Below are 20131 nucleotides of genomic sequence, written 5' to 3'. Positions count from 1 at the left end.
AGTTATCTCATTTATAACAGCCACAAATAAAAGTAAATATCTAGACATTAACTCAAAGAAGTGAAAGATCTCTACAATGAAAACTATAAAGAACTGATTAAAGAAACTGAAAAGGACACCAAATAAATGGAAAGATATTTCATGTTCATGGATTGGAAGAATCAATATTGTTAAAATGTCCACACTACCCAAAGCAATCTACAGATTCAATGCAATCCCTATTAAAATGCCAATGACATTCTTCACAGAAATGAAAAAAAAAAAAAAAAAAGCTAAAATTTATATGGAACCACAAAAGACCCAGAATAGCCAGACATCCTGAGCAAAAAGAACAAAACTCGAGCAATCACATTACTTGACTTCAAATTATACTACAGAGCTTTAGTAACCTAAACAGCATGCTACTGACATAAAAACAGCCACATAAACCAGTAGAACAGAATAGAAAACCCAGAAACCAATCCACACACCTATAGTGAACTTATTTTTGACAAAGGTGCCAAGAACATACACTGAGGAAAAGGTAGTTTCTTTAATAAATGGTGCTCGGAAAACTGGATATACATATGCAGAAGAATGAAACTATACCCTTATCTCTTGCCACATGCAAAAATTAAATCAAAATGAATTAAAGACTGAAATCTAAGATCTCAAATTATGAAATTACTACAAGAAAGCATTGGGAAAACTCTCCAAGACATTGGTCTGGGCAAAAGTTTCTTGAGTAGTACTCCACAAGCACAAGCAACCAAAGCAAAAATGGATGGATCGGAACATATCAAGTTAAAAAGCTTCTGTGCGGCAAAGGAAACAGTTAAGAAAGTGAAGAGACAACTCACAGAATGGAATAAAATATTTGCAAACTACTCATCTGACAAGGGACTAATAACCAGAATATATGAGGAACTCAAAACAACTCTATAGGAAAAAAAAATTTAATAATCTAATTTAAAAATGGGCAGCTGAGCGTGGTGGCTCATGCCTGTAATCCCAATGCTTTGGGAAGTTGAGTCAGAAGGATAGCTTAAGACCGAGAGTTCAAGGCCAGCCTGGGTAACATAGCGAGACTCCATCTCTACAAAATATAAAAAATTAGTTGGGCATGGTGGTGTGCACCTGTAGTCCCAGCTACTCAGGAAGCAGGAGGATCACCTGGGCCCAGGAGGTTAAGGCTGCAGTGAGCTGTGATTGCACCACTGCAATCCAGCCTAGTCAACAGAGTGAGTCCCTGTCTCAAAAAAAGGAAAATAAAATAAAAATGTTCAGAAGCTTTGAAAAGATATTTCTCAAAAGAAGACAAAAGAATTTCTCAAAAGAATGGCAAACAAGAACACAAAAAAGTGCTCATGGCTCACACCTGTAATTCCAGAATTTCGGAAGGCCGAGGTGGGCAGATTGCTTGAGCTCAGGAGTTTGAGACCAGCCTGGCTGACATGGCGAAACCCTATCCCTACAAAAAGTACAAAAATTAGCCAGGCGAGGTGGTGCATGCCTGTGGTCCCAGCTACTTGGGAGGCTGAAGTGGGAGGACTGATTGAGCCCAGGAGGTTGAGGTTGCAGGGAGCTGAGATCATGCCACTGCACTCCAGCCTGCGGTGATGGAGTGAGACTGTCTCAAAAAAAAAGAAAAAGTGCTCAACATCATTTATCATCAGAGAAATACAAATCAAAACTACAATGAAGTATCTCATCCTAGTGAAATGGGCTTTCATTCAAAAAACAGGCAATAACAAATACTGGCAAGGTTGTGAGGAAAGGGAACCCTTGGACACTGTTGGTGGAAATGTAAATTAGTACAACCACTATGGAGAACGGTTTGGAGGCTCCTCAAAAAGCTAAAAACTGAGCTACCGTACAATCCAGCAATCCCCACTGCTGTGTATATACCCAGGAAATCAGTATATAAAAGAGATATCTGCACTCCCATGTCTGTTGCAGCCAGCACTGTCCAAACAGCCAAGATTTGCAAGCAACCTAAGTGTCCATCATTGCCATGAATGGATAAAGAAATGCGGTACTCATACACAATGGAGTACTATTCAGCCATAAGAAAGAATGAGATCCTGTAATTTGCAACAACATGGAACTGGAGATCATCACGTTAAATAAAATATGCCAGGCACAGAAAGACAAACATCGCATGTTCTCACTTATTTGTGGGAGCTAAAAATGAGAACAATTGAACTCATGGAGATAGAGTAGAAGGATGGTCACCAGAGGCTGGGAAGGGTGGTGGAAGGGGCTGGGGAGAAGTGGGAATGGTTAATGGGTACAAATATACCTAATAAGCACCCACAAACATTAAAAATAAAAAATTTTCCAAGAATTAAAAAAAAATAATGGGCTGAGTACCATGGCTCATGCCTGCAATCTCAGTACTTTGGAAGGCCAAGATGAGAGGATCATCCGAGGCCAGGAGTTTGAGAGCAGCTTGAGCAACACAGCAAGACCTGTTCTCTCCAAAAAAAAAAAAAAAAAAAAAGCTGAATGTAGTGGTGAATGCTTGCAGTCCTAGCTACTTGGGAGGCTGAGGTAGGAGAATTATGTAAGTCCAGGAGTTTGAGGTTACAGTATGCTATAATTGCACCACTCAACTCCAGCCTGGGTGACACAGTGAGAACATGTCCCTATAAAGAAAAAAAAAGTAATGAAAATCATAACATAAAAGATACATGAGTGCTCTGTAAACTGAGGCTGGGATAGACAGTTCTAGATGTAATTACTAAAACCTCTAAGTCTTACTAAAAATAAAAAGCAAAACAAAGCTGATTTTGAAGAAAATTAACATTATGGAGGCTGACATTCTTTTTGAAAACCACTTAAAGGCCTATCAGTAGGATAAGAATTAATTTTGGTATATGATGAAATGTTATGCAGCCTTAAAAAGAATTGTTAATAGCACGAGAAAATTCTTCACTAGTATAAGGGGAAAAGGAGGGTATAAAGTTATATTTACATTTACACTGAGTTCCAAATATAGTTAAGTGTCAGTGGTGACACTACTGCTGCTTAGAATATTTAAAAAATCATATTCTTTCACATTGCCAAGTTTTAACAATCAGAAAAAATACATATTTAGTAAGGATAATATGGCTAACTGCCCATAAAGCTATAAAACAGCAAGTCTGGTGGAAATAAAACCAGTCAACAGACAAATAACAGTAAAAAACAAAAGAAAACCATAAAAGCTTACCAAATAACAACATTCTGCCAAATGGGTAATGAAAGGATTTTTTTCAAGTTTTGTAACAACAAGCCTATTCTATAAACTATGTCAAAATACGATGATGAGGATGATAGCAAGCCAACATTTATATTTTTAGTGCCAAGTAATATACTATGACTTTCCATACATTATCATTTCATCCTTGCAACACTACTATGGACATGATTACTATACTTTATCTTCAGTTTAAAGGTGGACAGAGAGGTTAAAGTCATTGAGCTGATAAATGGCAGATCTCTGATTTAAATCCAGCAATATAACTCTAGACCTTGAGTTATTACTACTTTGTACTATGTAGTGTACAATTTATTTGAAATAAATACATTTATATCCTGAAACCTGACAAAGATACTAAAAAGTCAAAAAAAAGTTGGTTAATTTTACTTCATGTGTAAGTTTAATAACATTTTAAATAATATAATGAAAATACAAAAAGTAAAAAAATACGAAAAGGAGGCCGTATCCGCAAAATTCAAGGAATGTAACAAAAATCTAGTCAAACAATTTACTATATTTGTATAATAAATAGAAAAGGAAAACTGTAGCAATATAAAGTAATTAACAAGAATTTAATAAGATTAAATATCTATTCATAACTAGGTACACACAAAACTTATGAAGGCTATCATTCTTAAAAAAGATAACATTTTAATATAAACAGAAATCACACATGCCAAAGATATAAAGAATAAATTCCCAGATTCTACTCCATAAATCATTGAGAAATAGTTTATACATATAGAAATGTGAATAATTATCTACATGAATTATAAATGCATATCAATTAGATAAATCTAAATGAAAACTTTTAAGGTATATCAATGAAAAAACCAAAATAAATAAAATTTAGACCCAAATATTGATGGAGCAGAGGAAGCAGTTATACTTTTATATTAATGATAGCATTATAAAATGATTTATTCTTTTGGAGAGTATTATGGCAAAATCCAGTAAGAATTTATGCGAAATAATGTTATTAATAAGCAAACAAACATATCCATGTAAATTAAAACCTATATAAAAATACATACCTAAAAGATTATACGTAAACACAGGGTGATGTAAATGGAGTCAATCCATGGTGGTTACTAGCAGAGACCTGTGGTCAAACTTGAGTTTGAATCCTGGTTCAACTATGTGAACTTGGGCATGTTTATTGGTTCAATTTGCTCTTGATATGACCTAGTTGTGAAGGCTTATTTGGTTACTAGGGTAAAGCTGCTCTGGCAAAGACTACATGCAAGCATAGAATGTATTTATTCAACAAATATTTACTGAACATCTACTACAGTTGTCCCCTCCTTACTCAGAGATAAGGTATCTGTTCCAAAACCCTAGGGGGATGCCTGAAACTATGGATAGTACCAGACCCCATATGTACTATTTTTTTTTTCTTATCCGTACACACCTACAATAAAATTTAATTTATAAATCAGACATAGTAAGAAATTAACAAAATAATAATAAAATGGAATAATTATAACAAAATGCTGTAATAAAAGATATGTGAATGTGCTCGTCTCTCTCAAAATAGTTTATTGTACTGTACTCACCTATTTTCAGACTGAGGCTGACTGCAGTAACTGAAACTGTGGAAAGGAAACCACAGATAAGGGGAGACTGCCCTTACCTTCACTTCACTAAAATATGCCAGGCATTATTTTAGAAAAGGACTGAAAAATGAATAAGACACATAAGAGAGCTCCTTTCCTGGTTTATACTTTAGCAGGGAGAAGCAGAAAATAAATATGAAAATAAATGAAGAAATAATTTTGGCTACCGATAAATGCTGTGAAGATAACAAAAGAGGGTGACAGATGTAGTAATCAGAATGGCGGACAGTCTTATTTGGGTAGTGAAGAAGAGCAATTCTGAAAAAGCGACTGAGGCCTGAATGCAAAGAAGCTGTCACATAGGTACCTGCAGAAAATGCAATTTAGACAGAGGGAACAATATATACAATACAAAGGCTATATGGCTGGAATAAACTTAGTATATCTTTTGTGGTGAGAAGTTGGGGCACAAAAAGTCAATGTGGCTAGAAAAGGAAGAGGAGAGTGATAGTGATAGGGGAATCACAAAAATAGGCAGAGGCCAGGTCTTACATGTCATTGAAGTCACACTGCCTTTGCCTCTTAAGCTCCACCTACTCCTGTGTAAATACCTGCTGGGAGGCACACCCATCTAGGCCACTGGGACAGTTTTCTGGACTCAGGTCCCTGGCCAGCATTCCCACACAGCCCCAGTACCTTCCTTGTGTCTTCCCCAGATCCATCTGGGCTAGAAATTGGCATCAACTTCTGAGCCCTCACAAGACATGGAGCAAGCCTAGGCTTAGAGCGTCCTCCAGTGCTGAGACAACTACAGTGGACACAGGCTCAGGAAACACAACAGTCCGTCTGTTTAGAATCCCTGCAAGACCCTCTGAGGAAGGCCAGACACAAACAAAGCCAGACTGTGAAAACTAAAATAAAAATGTAACCCCTTGATATGTAGACACTGTCACACTTCCACAAGCATCAAGAACATTCAGAGAAATATCACCTCATCAAATGGATAAAATAAGGTGCCACTTACCCCAAAGTGATGGAGATGTGAGATCTCTGAAAAAATGTTAAATAGCTGTTTTAAGGAAGGTAAATGAACTTCATGAAATCACAGAGACTCAATTGAGGAATATATCAAAGAAATTTAATGCAGAGATTGAAATAATAAAAACGATCAAACAGAAACTCGGGAGCTGAAAATATGATGAATGAAACGAAAGATGCAATAGAGAGCAACAGCAGCAGAACTGGTTAAACAGAACAATCAGTGAGCTTGAAAACAGACTATGTGAAAATACACAGAGGAGAAAAAAGAATAAAACAAAAGAAATGAAGAAAGCTTATGGATCTGTGGGCCAACATAAAAAAGCAAATATTTGGGGTATTGGAGTTAGGTGGGGATCTAAGAAAGACAGGGGTAGAAAGTTTATTTGAAGAAATAATAACAGAAAACTTCCCAAACCTGGAGAAAGATATAAATATCCAGGTACAGGAAAGTCAAAGGTCACCAATCAGAGTCAGTCCAAGTAAGGATACTCCAAGACATATTATAATCAAACTCCCAAAGGTGAAAGACAAAGAGAGGATCCTGAAAGCAGCAAGAGTAAAGATGCAAATAACATTTAGGAAAGATTCAATACACCTGGCAGCAGACTTCTCAGCAGAAACATTACGGGCCAGGAGTGAATGGGATGGTATGTTCAGAGCGTGGATGGAAAAAAAAAGCCTTCTAAGAATACTCTATCCAGCAAAGCCATTATTTAGAAGTGAAAGAGAGATAGACTTTCACAAACAAAAACTGGGGATTTATCACCAGAGCTGTCCTACAATAAACACTAAAGGGATTTTTTTAAACCACAAGAAAAAGACTGTTAACATGATTGTTACACTAATATTATAATCATGATGCATAAACCACTTATATATTTACAAGAAGACTAAAAGACAGAAGTATTAAAGATAATAACTACAATTTACCAAGAGATAGGCAATATAAAAAGGCAAATTATGACATCAAACATTCAAAATGTGGGGAAGAGAATGGAGGTAATGTGTACAGGGTTCTTTGTTTCTTTTCTCTTTTTGCAATCAAAGTAAAGTTGTTATCAATCTTAAATAACTTGTTATAACTAGAGAATATTTTTTTGTAAGCCTCATGGTAACCACAAAGCAAAATCTGCAACAGATACACTAAAATAAAAGCAATAGATTAAAACATACTGCCAGAGAAATCACTTAACCACAAAGGAAAACAGTAAAAAAGGAAGAAAGGAAGAGAGGAATTAGAAAAGAAGAAGCAAAAATGGCAGTAAATCCTGATGTATCAATAATAACATTGAGTGTAAATGAATTAAACTGTCTAATTAAAAGACACAGTTGCTGAATGGGTTAAAAAACAAGATCCAACTATATGTTGCCTACAGGAAAATCACTTCACCTATAAAGACACACATAACTGAAAGTGAGGGGACGGAAAAAGATAGTCCATGCAAATGGAAACCAAAAAGGAGTAGGAAGAGCTATATTCATATCAGATAAAACAGACTTTTCTTTTCTTTTTTTTTTTTTTTTTGAGACAGAGTCTCGCTCTGCTGCTCAGGCTAGAGTGCAGTGGTGTGATCTCAGCTCACTGCAACCTCCACCTCCTGTGCTCAAGCGATTCTTGTGCGTCAGCCTCCCAAGCAGCTGGGATTACAGGCATGTGCCACCATGCCCAGTTAATTTTTGTATTTTTAGTAGAGATGGGGTTTTGCCATGTTGGCCAGGCTGGTCTTGAACTCCTGAGCCAAGCCATCTGCCCACCTTGGCTTCCCATAGTGCTGGGATTACAGGCATGAACCATTGCACTTGGCCAGACAAAATAGATTTTAAGTCAAAAATTGTAAAAAGACACAAAGGTCATTATACAAAGGGTTCAGTCAACTGAGCAATAAGAAATGACAACAGTAAATATATGCACATTCAACACCAAGAACACCCAAACATATGAAGCAAATATTAATATTAGTAAAGCTAAAGGGAGAGATAAGCTGCAATACAGTAGCAGTAGGGGACTTCAACATCTCACTTTTAGCAATGGACAGATCACCCAGGTGGAAATTCAACAAAGAAACACTGGAGTTAAATTATACTCTAAACCAACTAGCCCTAACAGACATCCATAAAACATTTCATCCAACTGGTGCAGAATGCACATTTTTCTCGTCAGTACCTAAAACATTCTCCAGAATAGACCACATGTTAGGCCAGAAAACAAGTCTCAACAAATTAATTAAACAAAGTCAAATAATATCAATATCTTTTCTGGCTGCAACAGAGTAAGACTAGAAATTAGTAACAGGAGGAACTTCTGAAACTGTAAAAATACATGGAAATTAAACAACATGTTCCTGAATGATCAATAGCTCAATGAATAAGTTAACAAGAAAATTTAAAAAGTTCTTGAGAAAAACAAAAATGGAAACACAACATACCAGAAACTGTAGGATACAGCACATGCAGTAGCAAGAGGAAAGTTTATAGCAGTAAATGCCTCCATCAAAAAAATAGAAAGACTTCAAATAAACAATCTAATAATGTACCTCAAGGAAACAGAAAAGCAAGAGCAAGTCAAAGCCAAAATTAGTAGAAGGAAAGAAATAATGAAGATTAAAGCAGAAATAAGTGAAATTGAGACTTAAAAAAGTACAAAAGAGGAACAAAACAAAAAGTTTGTTTTCTGAAAAGATAAATCAACAAACTTAGCTAGACTAAGAAAAAGAGAAGACTCAAATAATTAAAACTAGGGATGAAAAGAGAAACATTAGCAGCCTGGACAACATAGATCCTGTCTACAAAAAAATTTAAAAAATTGGCTGGGTGTGGTGGCACATGCCTGTAGTCCCAGCCTTGGGAGTCTGTGGTGGGAGGATCCCTTGAGCCTAAGAAGTCGAGGCTGTAGTGAGCTGAGATCACACCATTGCCCACTCCAGCCTGGGTGACACAGCGAGACCCTGTCTCAAAGTAAACAAACAAATTTAATTAATAAATAAAAGCAGTATTCATGTAAAATAAAAAAGAAAAAGAAAAAGGAAACATTATAACAGATACCACAGAAATACAAGAAATCATTAGAGACTACTACAAACTACATGCCAACAAATTAGAAAATCTGGAAGAAATGGGTAAGTTCCTGAATACATATAACCTACCATGATTGAATAATGAAGAAAACCTGAATCGACCAATAATGAGTAACAATATTAAAACAGTAATAAAGTCCCCATCAAAGAAAAGTACAAGACCTTATGACTTCACTGCTAAATTCTACCGAAAGTTTAAAGAATACCAGTTCTGCTCAAACCATTTCAAAAAACTGAAGAAGAGGGACTATTTCCAAATTCATTCTATAAGGCTAGCATTACCCTGATACCAACACCAGAAGAAGAGACAAACAACAAAAAACTCTACAGGCCAACATCTCTGATGAACATAGATGCAAACATCCTTGACAAAATACTGGCAAACAGAATTCAACAAAACATTGAAAAGATCATTTGCCATGATCAAGTTGATTCATCCCAGGGATGTAAGGAAGGCTCAATGTATACAAATCAATAAATGTGATATATTGCAACAACAGAATCAAGAACAAAAACCATATGTTCATTTCAATAAATGCTTAAAAAGCATTCAATAAAATTCAACATCCTTTCATGATAAAAGCCCTACAAAAACAGGGTACACAACATACCCCAACAAGATAAAGTCTAAATATGATAAACACACAACTAATATTATATTGAATGGGGAAAAACTGAAAGCCTTTCCACTAAAATCTGGAACAACACAAAGATGACCACTTTCACCACTTTTATGCAACATAGTACTGGAAGTCTAAGCCAGAGCAATCAGGCAAGAGAAAGAAATAAAGGGCATCCAAACTAGAAAGGAAGAAGTCAAATTAATCCTTGTTACAGATGACATGATCTCATATTAAAACTTAAAGATTCCACAAAAAACCATTAGAACTGATAAATGGTCAGTAAAATTGAAGGATACAAAATCACCATACAAAAATCAGTAGTGTTTCTATATGCTAACAGTGATCAATCTGAAAAAGAAATCAAGAAATCAACCTCATTTACAACAGCTACCAGAAAATACCTAGGAATAAATTAAACCTAAGAAGTAAAAGATCTCTATAATGAAAACCATGAAACAGTGAAGAAAGAAATTGAAGAGGACACAAAAAATGGAAAGACATCCCATGCTCATTAATTGAAAGAATCAATATTGTGAAAATTTCTATACTACCCGAAGTGATCTACAGATTCAATGAAATATCTGTCAAAACAGCAGTTACATTCTTCAAAGAAACAGAAAAAAAATCCTAAAATTATATGGAACCACAAAAGACCCTGAATAGCTAAAGCAATCCTGAGTAAAAAGAATGAAGTTGGAAGTATGACAGTATTTGATTTTAAATTATACTGCAAAGCTATAGTATCCAAAACAGTATGGTACTGGCATAAAAACAGACACACAGACCAGTGGAATAGAACAGAGAACTCAGAAATAAATCCACACACTTACAGCCAACTTATTTTTGACAAAGATGCCAATTCTGCAATTAACAAAGTGAACATACATTGGGGAAAGTCACAATCTCAATAAACGGTGCTGGGAAAACTGGTTATCTATATGCAGAGGAATTAAACAGCCTCATTTTGGCTGTGTGTGGTGGCTCAAGCCTGTAATCTCAGCACTTTGGGAGGCCAAGGCAGGCAGATCACCTGAGGTCAGGAGTTTAAGAGCAGCCTGGCCAACATGGCGAAACCCCATCTCTACTAAAAATAGAAAAAAATTAGCCAGGCGTGGTGGTGAGCGCCTGTAATTCCAGCTACCTAGGAGGCTGAGGCTGGAGAATCACTTGAACCTGGGAGGCGGATGTTGTAGTAAGCCAAGATCACAACACTGCACTATAGCCTGGGTGACATAGCTAGACTCCATCTCAAAAAAAAAAAAAAAAAAAAAAGAGCCCCATCTCTCACCATGTACAAAAATCAACTCAAAATGGATTTAAAACATAAATGTAAGACCTGAAACTATGAAAGTACTAGAAGAAAACATTGGGGAAATGCTCCAGGACCTTCATCTGGGCAAATATTTTTTGGGCAAGACCTCAAAAGCATAGGCAACCAAAGTAATAATAGACAAATGGGATTACATCAGGCTAAAAAGCTCCTGCACAGCAAAGGAAACAATTAACAAAGTGAAGTTACAACCTAAAGAATGGGAGTAAATATTTACAAGTTATCCATCCAGCAAGGGATTAATAACCAGAATATATAAGGAACTCAAATAATCAATAGCAAAAAGATAGATAATCAAATTAAAAATGGGCAAAATACCTGAATAGACATCTCTACAAAAGCAGACACACAAATGGGCAACAGTTAAACGAAAAAATTCAACATCAATCATCAGGGAAATGCAAATCAAAACCACAATGGGTTATCATCTCACCATAGTTAGAATGGTTATTATCAAAAAGACAAAAAATCAAGTGCTGGCAGATATGCAGAGAAAGGGGAATGCTTGTACACTGTTGATGGGAATGTAAAGTAGGACAACCATTATGAAAAACAGTATGAGGCTGGGAGCAGTGGCTCACACCTGTAATCCCAGCAGTTTGGGAGGCCGAGGAGGGTGGATTACTTGAGGTCAGGAGTTCGAGACCAACCTGACCAACATGGTGAAATCCCGTCTCTACTAGCAATACAAACAAAAATTAGCCAGGCGTGGTGGCAGGCACCTGTAACCCCAGCTACTCTGGAGGCTGAGGCAGGAGAATTACTTGAACCTGGGAGGCAGAGTGTGCAGTGAGCCAAGAGTGGGCCACTGTATTCCAGCCTTGGCGAAAGCAAGACTCCATCTCAAAAACAACCCCAAAGAGCAGTATGGAGGTTCCTTGAAAAACTAAAAATAGAACTACCATATGATCTAGAAATCTCACTGCTGGGTAGATATCCAAGAGAAAGGAAATCACTATGTCAAAGAGACAGGTGCACTCCCATATTTGTTGTAGCACTATTCAAAATAGCCAAGATACGGAATCAACCTAAGTGTCCATCAACAGATGAATGAATAAAAAAAGTGGTATATGTATACAATGGACTATTACATGGGCATAAAAAGAACGAAATCCTGTCATTTGAAACAACATGGATGGACCTGGAGTTCATTACATTAAGTGAATAAGCCAGGCACAGTAAGACAAATATACTGCATGTTCTCATTCACATGTGGGAGCTACAGAAGTGGATCTCATGGAGGTAGAGTAGAATAATCGTTACTAACTGCTGGAAAAGGAAGAGTGGTAGGGGAGGATGAAGAGAAGTTGGTTGATGAGTACAAAAATACAGTTAGATAGAAGGAATAAGTATTCGATAGTACATTATGGAAATTATAGTTAATAACAATTTATTACATGTTTCAAAATAACTAGAAAGAACTGTAATATTTCCAACACAAAAATATAAATGTTTGAGGTGATGATATCCCAATTACCCTGATTTGATTATTACACATCATATACATGCGGCAAAATATCACATGTACCCCAAAAATATGTACAACTAAATATAAAATGTCAATTAAAAAATACAAAAAAATTAGATTTCATATACAAATGCCACCTTGTATAAACTGGTAAGTGCCTCAAGAGAAATAAACAAAAATTTAAGATAATTCACATAGTGAGTGATTTCTAAATTTAATTTTAGAGTTTGGGGGAAGGGATCAAACTGAGTTCATACCAAGGGGAAAGATTAAGTGAGGTCTTTAAAGTTAGATAAGATATGAACAATCAGGTAGAGATGTGTGGGAGAAGGAAAGCCATTCCTGGATAATAAAACAGCCCAAGAATATAGAGACAGGGCATACTGTGTGTCATTTGGAAATAAGGAAGGTAATATTGGTTGAGACAAATTACAGAGGAACTTATTATCACAGAACATGTAAAGGAAGGAAGAATGAAAAGAGGAAGACAGAAGACCAAAGTCTAAACTTTAAGGAAATGCTCTTAAAGACAGCAAGAAACAGGGTCAGTTTGACAGTGAAAGAGTACCAAAGGTATTGAGAGACAGAGAGAAAGAGAGAGAGAGAGAGACAAACAACAACAAAAAAACCCAGTAAGTGAAAGAGGCTCAATAAACACTTGTTGACTGAATAAAAGGAATGACTATTATTGTACACTGTTACAGAAGTCAAAAGTCAAAAATGAGTCTAGTGATTTTACAAGAACATGAAAGCAAGATGACATGCTCTTTGAATACAGAAGTTTATAATCTAGTCAGGAAGACTGGGAACTACTTAATATTACAATATTACACAAATCATCTAGTATGTCATCTACCTTTATAGGTGAACATGTCTGAACATGTATATCTGTAGTATTCCTAGATAATTCTGAATCCATGCAGCTTTTAAATTTAAAACTTTAATAATAAATAAGTGAATACCTTTCATATGATAGGAAGGGAACGGTGTTCAAATAATTCTGCAGGATTTATTAAATGAAATTTTCTTCTCAGATTGGTGACTTTATTCAGAGTATTATCTATTTCAAAGCAAGTAAAAAACCAAACTTAGAAATACACTAGGTATCTAGAAAAGAAGCACTTGAAATTCAACATCTATTTATGCTTTATCCCTAGACAAGCAAGAGGTATGAATTCTATAGTGATGTTATCATACTAAGTAAAGATGCCATTGTTCCTACCAGAAGATTATGGATGGTAACAGTGACAGTATTATTTTTAACAGTCAAACCAAAGCCTGAATTACCTAAAATATTTAAATTTTAGGAGCAAACTAGACTAGAAATTTAATAAAATAATTTTCCAGGTAAGATTAATAGGTTTGAAAGTCTGATTTTGTCTCTTCTCTCTCTCTCTCTACATATATATATACACACACATATATACACACACACACACATAGTATCTCCTCCAGCATTCCACTGAAATATATTTAAAAAGTAAAATTAAAATCTCTGCCTACATTTAAAGGACAAGTTGATTACCATATATTTAATTATAGTACCTTCCTTTACTAGGACTATATTAAGGATAATGACAATATAGAAAGAAGCCTAAAAATGTTTCAGAGGACTATTTTAACTGTCTAAGATATTATCTCAGCTTATTATTAGTGAATAGGCAATGATGTCAAATTAAAACAAGAAAGCAAGCTCTCCTGTGGAAGTGATTGTAAAAATGTATTTATGTACATACCCCACCCCAGTATCCACATATCTACCCCCTCACACCCAATGCCACACATAAACTGGGATGACTGATTTTCTACTCAATCACACAGTCAATCAACAATGGTAGAAACTTCCATGTTTCTTTGTTAATAAGCTAGTATCTGGCTTCTGTTTGTTGATCCAAAGTATAAGGCAAGGGAGAAGCAAGGCATTTATAAATTTTGCTACACAATTAGTTGTTTCAAATATCATATAGACTTCATATTATTGGGTGAAGTAACATTTTCTAACCTTTATACAAATAAAGACCACTTTTACCTATATGACATCTTAACATTGCTAACCCTGCCACCCTTACTGTGCAAAATCTTAGGATGAGAGTGTGGCTTTATATTACAGACTATTTTTGATCCATTCATATATATTCTGATTTATTTCATGTGATTAGCCTCCAATGCAGAATCACAGAACATACAATATGCTTAGTATATTCTTTCTTCTTTTCTTTAAACCATTGTTTGGTAAAGACCAAATATTGAATAACTTTTAATTTCTAGTGATTACTGTTTCATGCTCAAAGTGTAACTGTTATTCAGGATATTAAAAAAAAAAAAATGTCTGTAGTCCCAGCTACTTGGGAGGTTGAGGGAGAGGATCACTTGAGCCCCAAAGCTCAAGGCTGTACTGCACAATGATTATATCTGTGAAGAGCCACTGCACTCTAGCCTGACTAATACGGCAAGACTGTCTCAAATAAAATAAAATAGCAATATAAACTTTCCATTAATATATGATTAGTAGGGTCAGAATTTGAAATTAGATTTTCAAGTGCCAATTTAAGAAATATACTTACCTTTGATTCGAGGTAGACATTTGCTGATGACATTTTTGTAATTTTGCATATGTAACTAACTAAAGAGATGGCACAAAGAATAAACAGGCTATCATTAATTAATGCTCGAACAAACACAGTCCATTTCAACTGATTTTCTGGGACATCTCCATGAACTAGCATTGCACAAGTCAAGTTCACCACTAAAAAGAGCAGGCTCGCCATTATAAAGCCGAAATGCAGTAGAACTCTGAAAGAAAAAAAGTGTATTAGATGGTTATATAACTAACAAGAAATTAAATTTAATTCTGAATTAGTTTGTTATGTTAGGTGCAAGAATTCCTTCAGTTTGAAATGTTTATGAATGGCATAGATTTTTAAGCATTTATTCAGAAATAACCTCAGGTTGAGCTGAACTCAGTTGTCTCTACCAGGAATAAGATAGGACAATTTTAACACTATTTCAAGTAATCTCGAATTTTTCATTTTTATAACTGTTAAGCATATTTTCATTAACCTTTCCAATCCAAGAGTTATCAGGCTTTTATAATGTGCCTGAAAATTAATATACTGTACCTAAATTTATATTGATTACCTAATATTAATTTTAAGAGTTAGGCCAGGCATGGCGGCTCACCCCTGTAATCTCAGAACTTTGGGAGGCCGAGGTGGGCAGATCACTTGAGGCCAGGAGTTTGAGACCAGCCTGGCTAACATGGTGAAACCGCATCTCTACTAAAAATACAAAAATTAGCCGGGTGTGGTGGTGCAAGCCTGTAGTCCTAGCTATTTAGGAGGCTGAGGCACGAGAATCACTTGAACCCAGGAGGTGGAGGTTGCAGTGAGCCAATATAGTGCTATTAAACTCCGGCCTGGGTGAGAGTGCGAGACTGTATCAATAAAAAAAAAAAAAAAAAAAAAAAAAAAAAGGAAAAAACAATTTTAAGAGTTAAAGCATGTTTTAAACAATATTCCTTATGAACGTCTGATTATAGCAAATAATGCTTTCAAACTTGATTAAAGAAGAACATAGGGACAGTGTATGTAGAGTTTCAAGCACTCATTAATACCTCATGTTCTTATAAAGTTGCATATTTACTGTGCATAAAGAGCAACTCTGCACATAAAATCCTTAATCTCCTCCCCCTAAAAAAATTTACGCTACCTCATAAGAACTCTTCAGTTAAGGCTGCTATCTGTATCAAGTAGCAGTAACAACTATCTGTATGAATGTAATCCCAGTTCAAACGCATTTATACTTCCAAATTAAATACATATGATGCTGAAATTTATCTGGCTTCCTGATATATTGGGTCATTTCAATAGTGGAAATCATAAAGTAGCTGCCTTTGGAAATGGTTTAAATGAGGTAAATTGAAGGTAATGTGCAATCCGTGACAAGCAAACTAAACTGCTTAGCGTACATGTAAAGCAAAAAGATTTTCGTTTTAAAAGGTTGTATTTTAAAGTTCTTTCAGATTAAATAATAAAAACAGTAATTACATAGTTTGAAACCCAAAAAGGATCTTGGAATTACCTATATATCCAGATAATTAGAGTAGTTTAGAAAACCAAAGCACAGAGAGGGTACGTGAGTTGCACAGTAAGCATGTTAGTGGGAAAATTGGGTTGCAAACCCCAATCTCCTGACTCCACAGCTTAGCACTCTCGCTTTTGAGATTGATCAGAACATTCTCACTCCAAACAGCATAATCTGACTTTGGCAAAAGTTATGAAGTTAGATCTAATATTTGAAGCAGGGCAGGGACAGAGCAGCAAAAAACCAAAAACTGAGATGGCTGAACAGAGAGAAATGTGGGCTACTCAATTTACTTCCTTTGAACCAATCTAACAACTTGGTTTTCTATAAAACCGTGAAGGTGCCTTCAACAACCACTCCCCTTCTACCACGAGAAGTCTGCTATAAAAAAAAATTAGATCTTTTAGATACTAAGCCTTATTATTAATGAATTAATGCTTTAGATCTTTTAGATAGAAATTTAGATACTCATAAAACTTACTTGTGTCTGTCAAGTTCAGTGGCACATCTGACTTTATATATAACCTATAAAGAGAACATAAAAAGAAAAATTTGAAAACATATAGTATAGAATTCTTAAATATGTTCTGATTTTGGGTTTTAAAGTGCTACAACTATAAACAACATACAGCAAGCAAAGTTCAAATGTTAACAGCTGAACTACCATAAATTAAAAGACAGCTTTCCAAAGGCTTAAAACAATAAATCAATAACTTTCTTCGTTATCAACATAAACTTACATTTCTATCTTTAAAGATTTAAACATAATTAATTCAGTTTAAACATTTACTGAACTTTTATTATGAGGCAGACATTGTGCTGAATGGCTTGCCACCTATCCTAAACTTCATTAGTCATGTTTTATTCTAAAATGGAACTTCTTGCTTAAATATGAATATGGCTGAGTGTTCTCCAAAGACTATTTTTTTCAGTAATGAAATGAATTAGTAAAGTGAGATGAGGTAACAAAAGTGAACACAAAGATAATGAGTATATATCATATTTAGTAAACTTTCTTCTTTTACAAAGTCTTACAAAAAGCGGGTGCTCAGATACTTGTTGAATAAAGTTAGGCGGGTAGGTAAACAAAATTTGAAATAAACATGGTATATTCTGAGAACATAGTACTAAGGGTCTCAAGTCCTTACTGGTAAACTTTAAATTATTCTTTAGATAATGGGAAGAAATTGAAGGTTTTTATACAGCTATTCCAAAATACGGAATTTCACTAATCTGACATTAATGTACAGGCTACTCCAGAGGAACTACAAAATAAAAGTAGAAAGACCAGTTACAGGACTATTGAAGTAGAGTATGAACTCTGGGGACCTGGAAAGAAAGAAGAAAGTATATTACGAAGAAAAATAGTGGAGGTACATGGTAACTTACTGATTTCATTCAAACATTTACCAAGTGCCTATTATATATCACACTCTATGAAAGATGCCATGGATTCATAAACATGACCACGGTTTCTGCTCTCTAGGAGCTCAGAGTATGAAAGAACAGATAAACCATCTATTCTGATACATTGTGATATAAATGCAAAATATGCTATCACTAAATCTATAAAGAGAAAAATACTAATTTGCTCCAAGAAAGGGTATGAGGTAACGGGAAAAACTGTCTGGAGCATCACGGAAGACTTCTCATATCTGAGCCAACTTACGAAGAGTAAATTGGTGTGAGGCAGGTGAATCATCAGGCAAAGACAGACGCCCGTGCATCTACTCATACCTACTGTACAACCATGTGTCGCTTAACGACAGAGATATGCTCTGAGAAATGCATTGTTACAAATGCACCATTTGGAGATATGAGGGGTCCCTTTCAAGATGGCCAATAGGAACAGCTCCAGTGTGCAGCTTCTAGCAAGATCGATGCAGAAAATAGGTGATTTTTGTATTTTCAACTGAGGTACCTGGTTCCTCTCACTGGGACTGGTTGGACAGTGGGTGCAGCCCATGGAGGGCGAGCCGAAGCAGGGCGGGTGTTGCCTCATCTGGGAAGCGCAAGGGGTTGGGGGATTTCCCTTTCCTAGGCAAGGGAATCCATGACAGACTGTACCTGGAGGAATGGTACACTCTTGTCCAAATACTGTGCTTTTCCCATGGTCTTAGCAACTGGCAGACCAGGAGATTCCCTTCTGTGCCTCACTCAGTGGGTCCCACACTCACAGAGCCTTGCTCAATGCTAGCACAGCAGTCTGAGATCAACCTGCAATGCTGCAGTCTGGCGGGGGAGCGGCATCTGCCATTACTGAGGCTTAAATAGGTAAACAAAGTAGCTGGGAAGCTTGAACTGGGCGGAGCCCACCGTAGCTCAGCAAGGCCTACCACCTCTCTAGACATCACCTCTGTGGGCAGGGCACAGCTGAACAAAAGGCAGCAGACAACTTCTGCAGACTTAGTCCCTCTCTGACAGCTCGGAAGAGAGCAGTGGTTCTCCCAGCACAGAGTTCGAGCTCTAAGAACAAACAGACTGCCTCCTCAAGTGGGTCCCTGACCCTGTGTAGCCTGACTGGGAGACACCTCCTAGTAGGGGCTGACTGACACCTTATACAGGCAGGTGCCCCTCTGGGATGAAGCATCCAGAGGAAGGATCTGGCAGAAATATTTGCTGTTCTGCAGCCTCTGCTGGTGATACCTAGGCAAACAGGTTCTGAGGTGGACCTCCAGCAAACTCCAACAGACCTGCAGCTGAGAGGCCTTACTGTTAGAAGGAAAACTAACAAACAGAAAGGAATAGCATCAACATCAACAAAAAGGACATCCACACCAAAACCACATCTGTAGGTCACCAATATCAAAGACCAAAGGTAAATGAAACCACAAAAATGGGGAGAAACCAGAACACAAAAGCTGAAAATTCCAAAAACCAGAGTGCCTCTTCTCCTCCAAAGGATAGCAGATCCTCGTCAGCAATGGAACAACACTGGACAGAGAATGAGTTTGATGCGTTGACAGAAGTAGGCTTCAGAAGGTTGGTAATAACAAACTTCTCCGAGCTAAAGAAGCACATGCTAACCCAATGCAAGGAAGCAAAAATCCTTGAAAAAAGCTTAGACGACGGCTAACTAGAATAAACAGTGTAGAGAAGACCTTAAATGACCTGATACAGCTGAAAACCACAGCACAAGCACTTCAGGATGCATGCACAAGCTTCAGTAGCCGATTCAATCAAGTGGAAGAAAGGATATCAGTTATTTAAGATAAATTAATAAAACAGAGTGAGAAGACAAGATTAGAGAAAAAAGAGTAAAAAGAAATGAACAAAGCCTCCGAGAAATGTGGGACAATGTGAAAACACCAAATCTACGTTTGATTGGTGTACCTGAAAGTGACAGGGAGAATGGAACCAAGTTAGAAAACACTCTTCAGGATATTATCCAGGAGAACTTCCCCCAACCTAGCAAGACAGGCCAACATTCAAATTCAGGAAATACAGAGAACACCACAAAGATACTCCTCGAGAAGAGCAACCCCAAGACATGTAATTGTCAGATTCACCAAGGTTGAAATGAAGGAAAAAATGTTAAGGGCAGCCAGAGAGAAAGGTCGGGTTACCCACAAAGGGAAACCCATCAGACTAACAGCGGATCTCTTGGCAGAAACACTACAAACCAGAAGAGAGTGGGGGCGAATATTCAATATTCTTAAATAAAAAAATTTTCAACCTAGAATTTCATATCCAGCCAAACTAAGCTTCATAAGTGAAGGAGAAATAAAATCCT

General features: G+C 36.4%; 1 protein-coding gene across 1 annotated transcript in view; it reads right to left on the bottom strand.

The window, feature by feature from the left end:
- The window catches only part of GPR137C (G protein-coupled receptor 137C), an 89164-nt gene that overhangs the window by 22305 nt on the left and 46728 nt on the right, over positions 1-20131 (bottom strand). Inside the window, exons 5-6 of the mRNA XM_017849458.1 lie at positions 16880-16923; positions 14880-15108 (exon numbers count right to left, since the gene is read on the bottom strand). Coding sequence (XP_017704947.1) covers positions 14880-15108; positions 16880-16923 — 273 coding nt within the window. The remainder of the gene's footprint in view (positions 1-14879; positions 15109-16879; positions 16924-20131) is intronic.

The sequence above is a fragment of the Rhinopithecus bieti genome, unplaced genomic scaffold (genome assembly GCF_001698545.2).
Source record: "Rhinopithecus bieti isolate Rb0 unplaced genomic scaffold, ASM169854v2 scaffold_29928, whole genome shotgun sequence".
Lineage (NCBI taxonomy): Eukaryota > Metazoa > Chordata > Mammalia > Primates > Cercopithecidae > Rhinopithecus > Rhinopithecus bieti.
The sequence above is the reverse complement of the archived record's forward strand: the minus strand, read 5'-3'. Positions and strand labels throughout refer to the sequence as shown.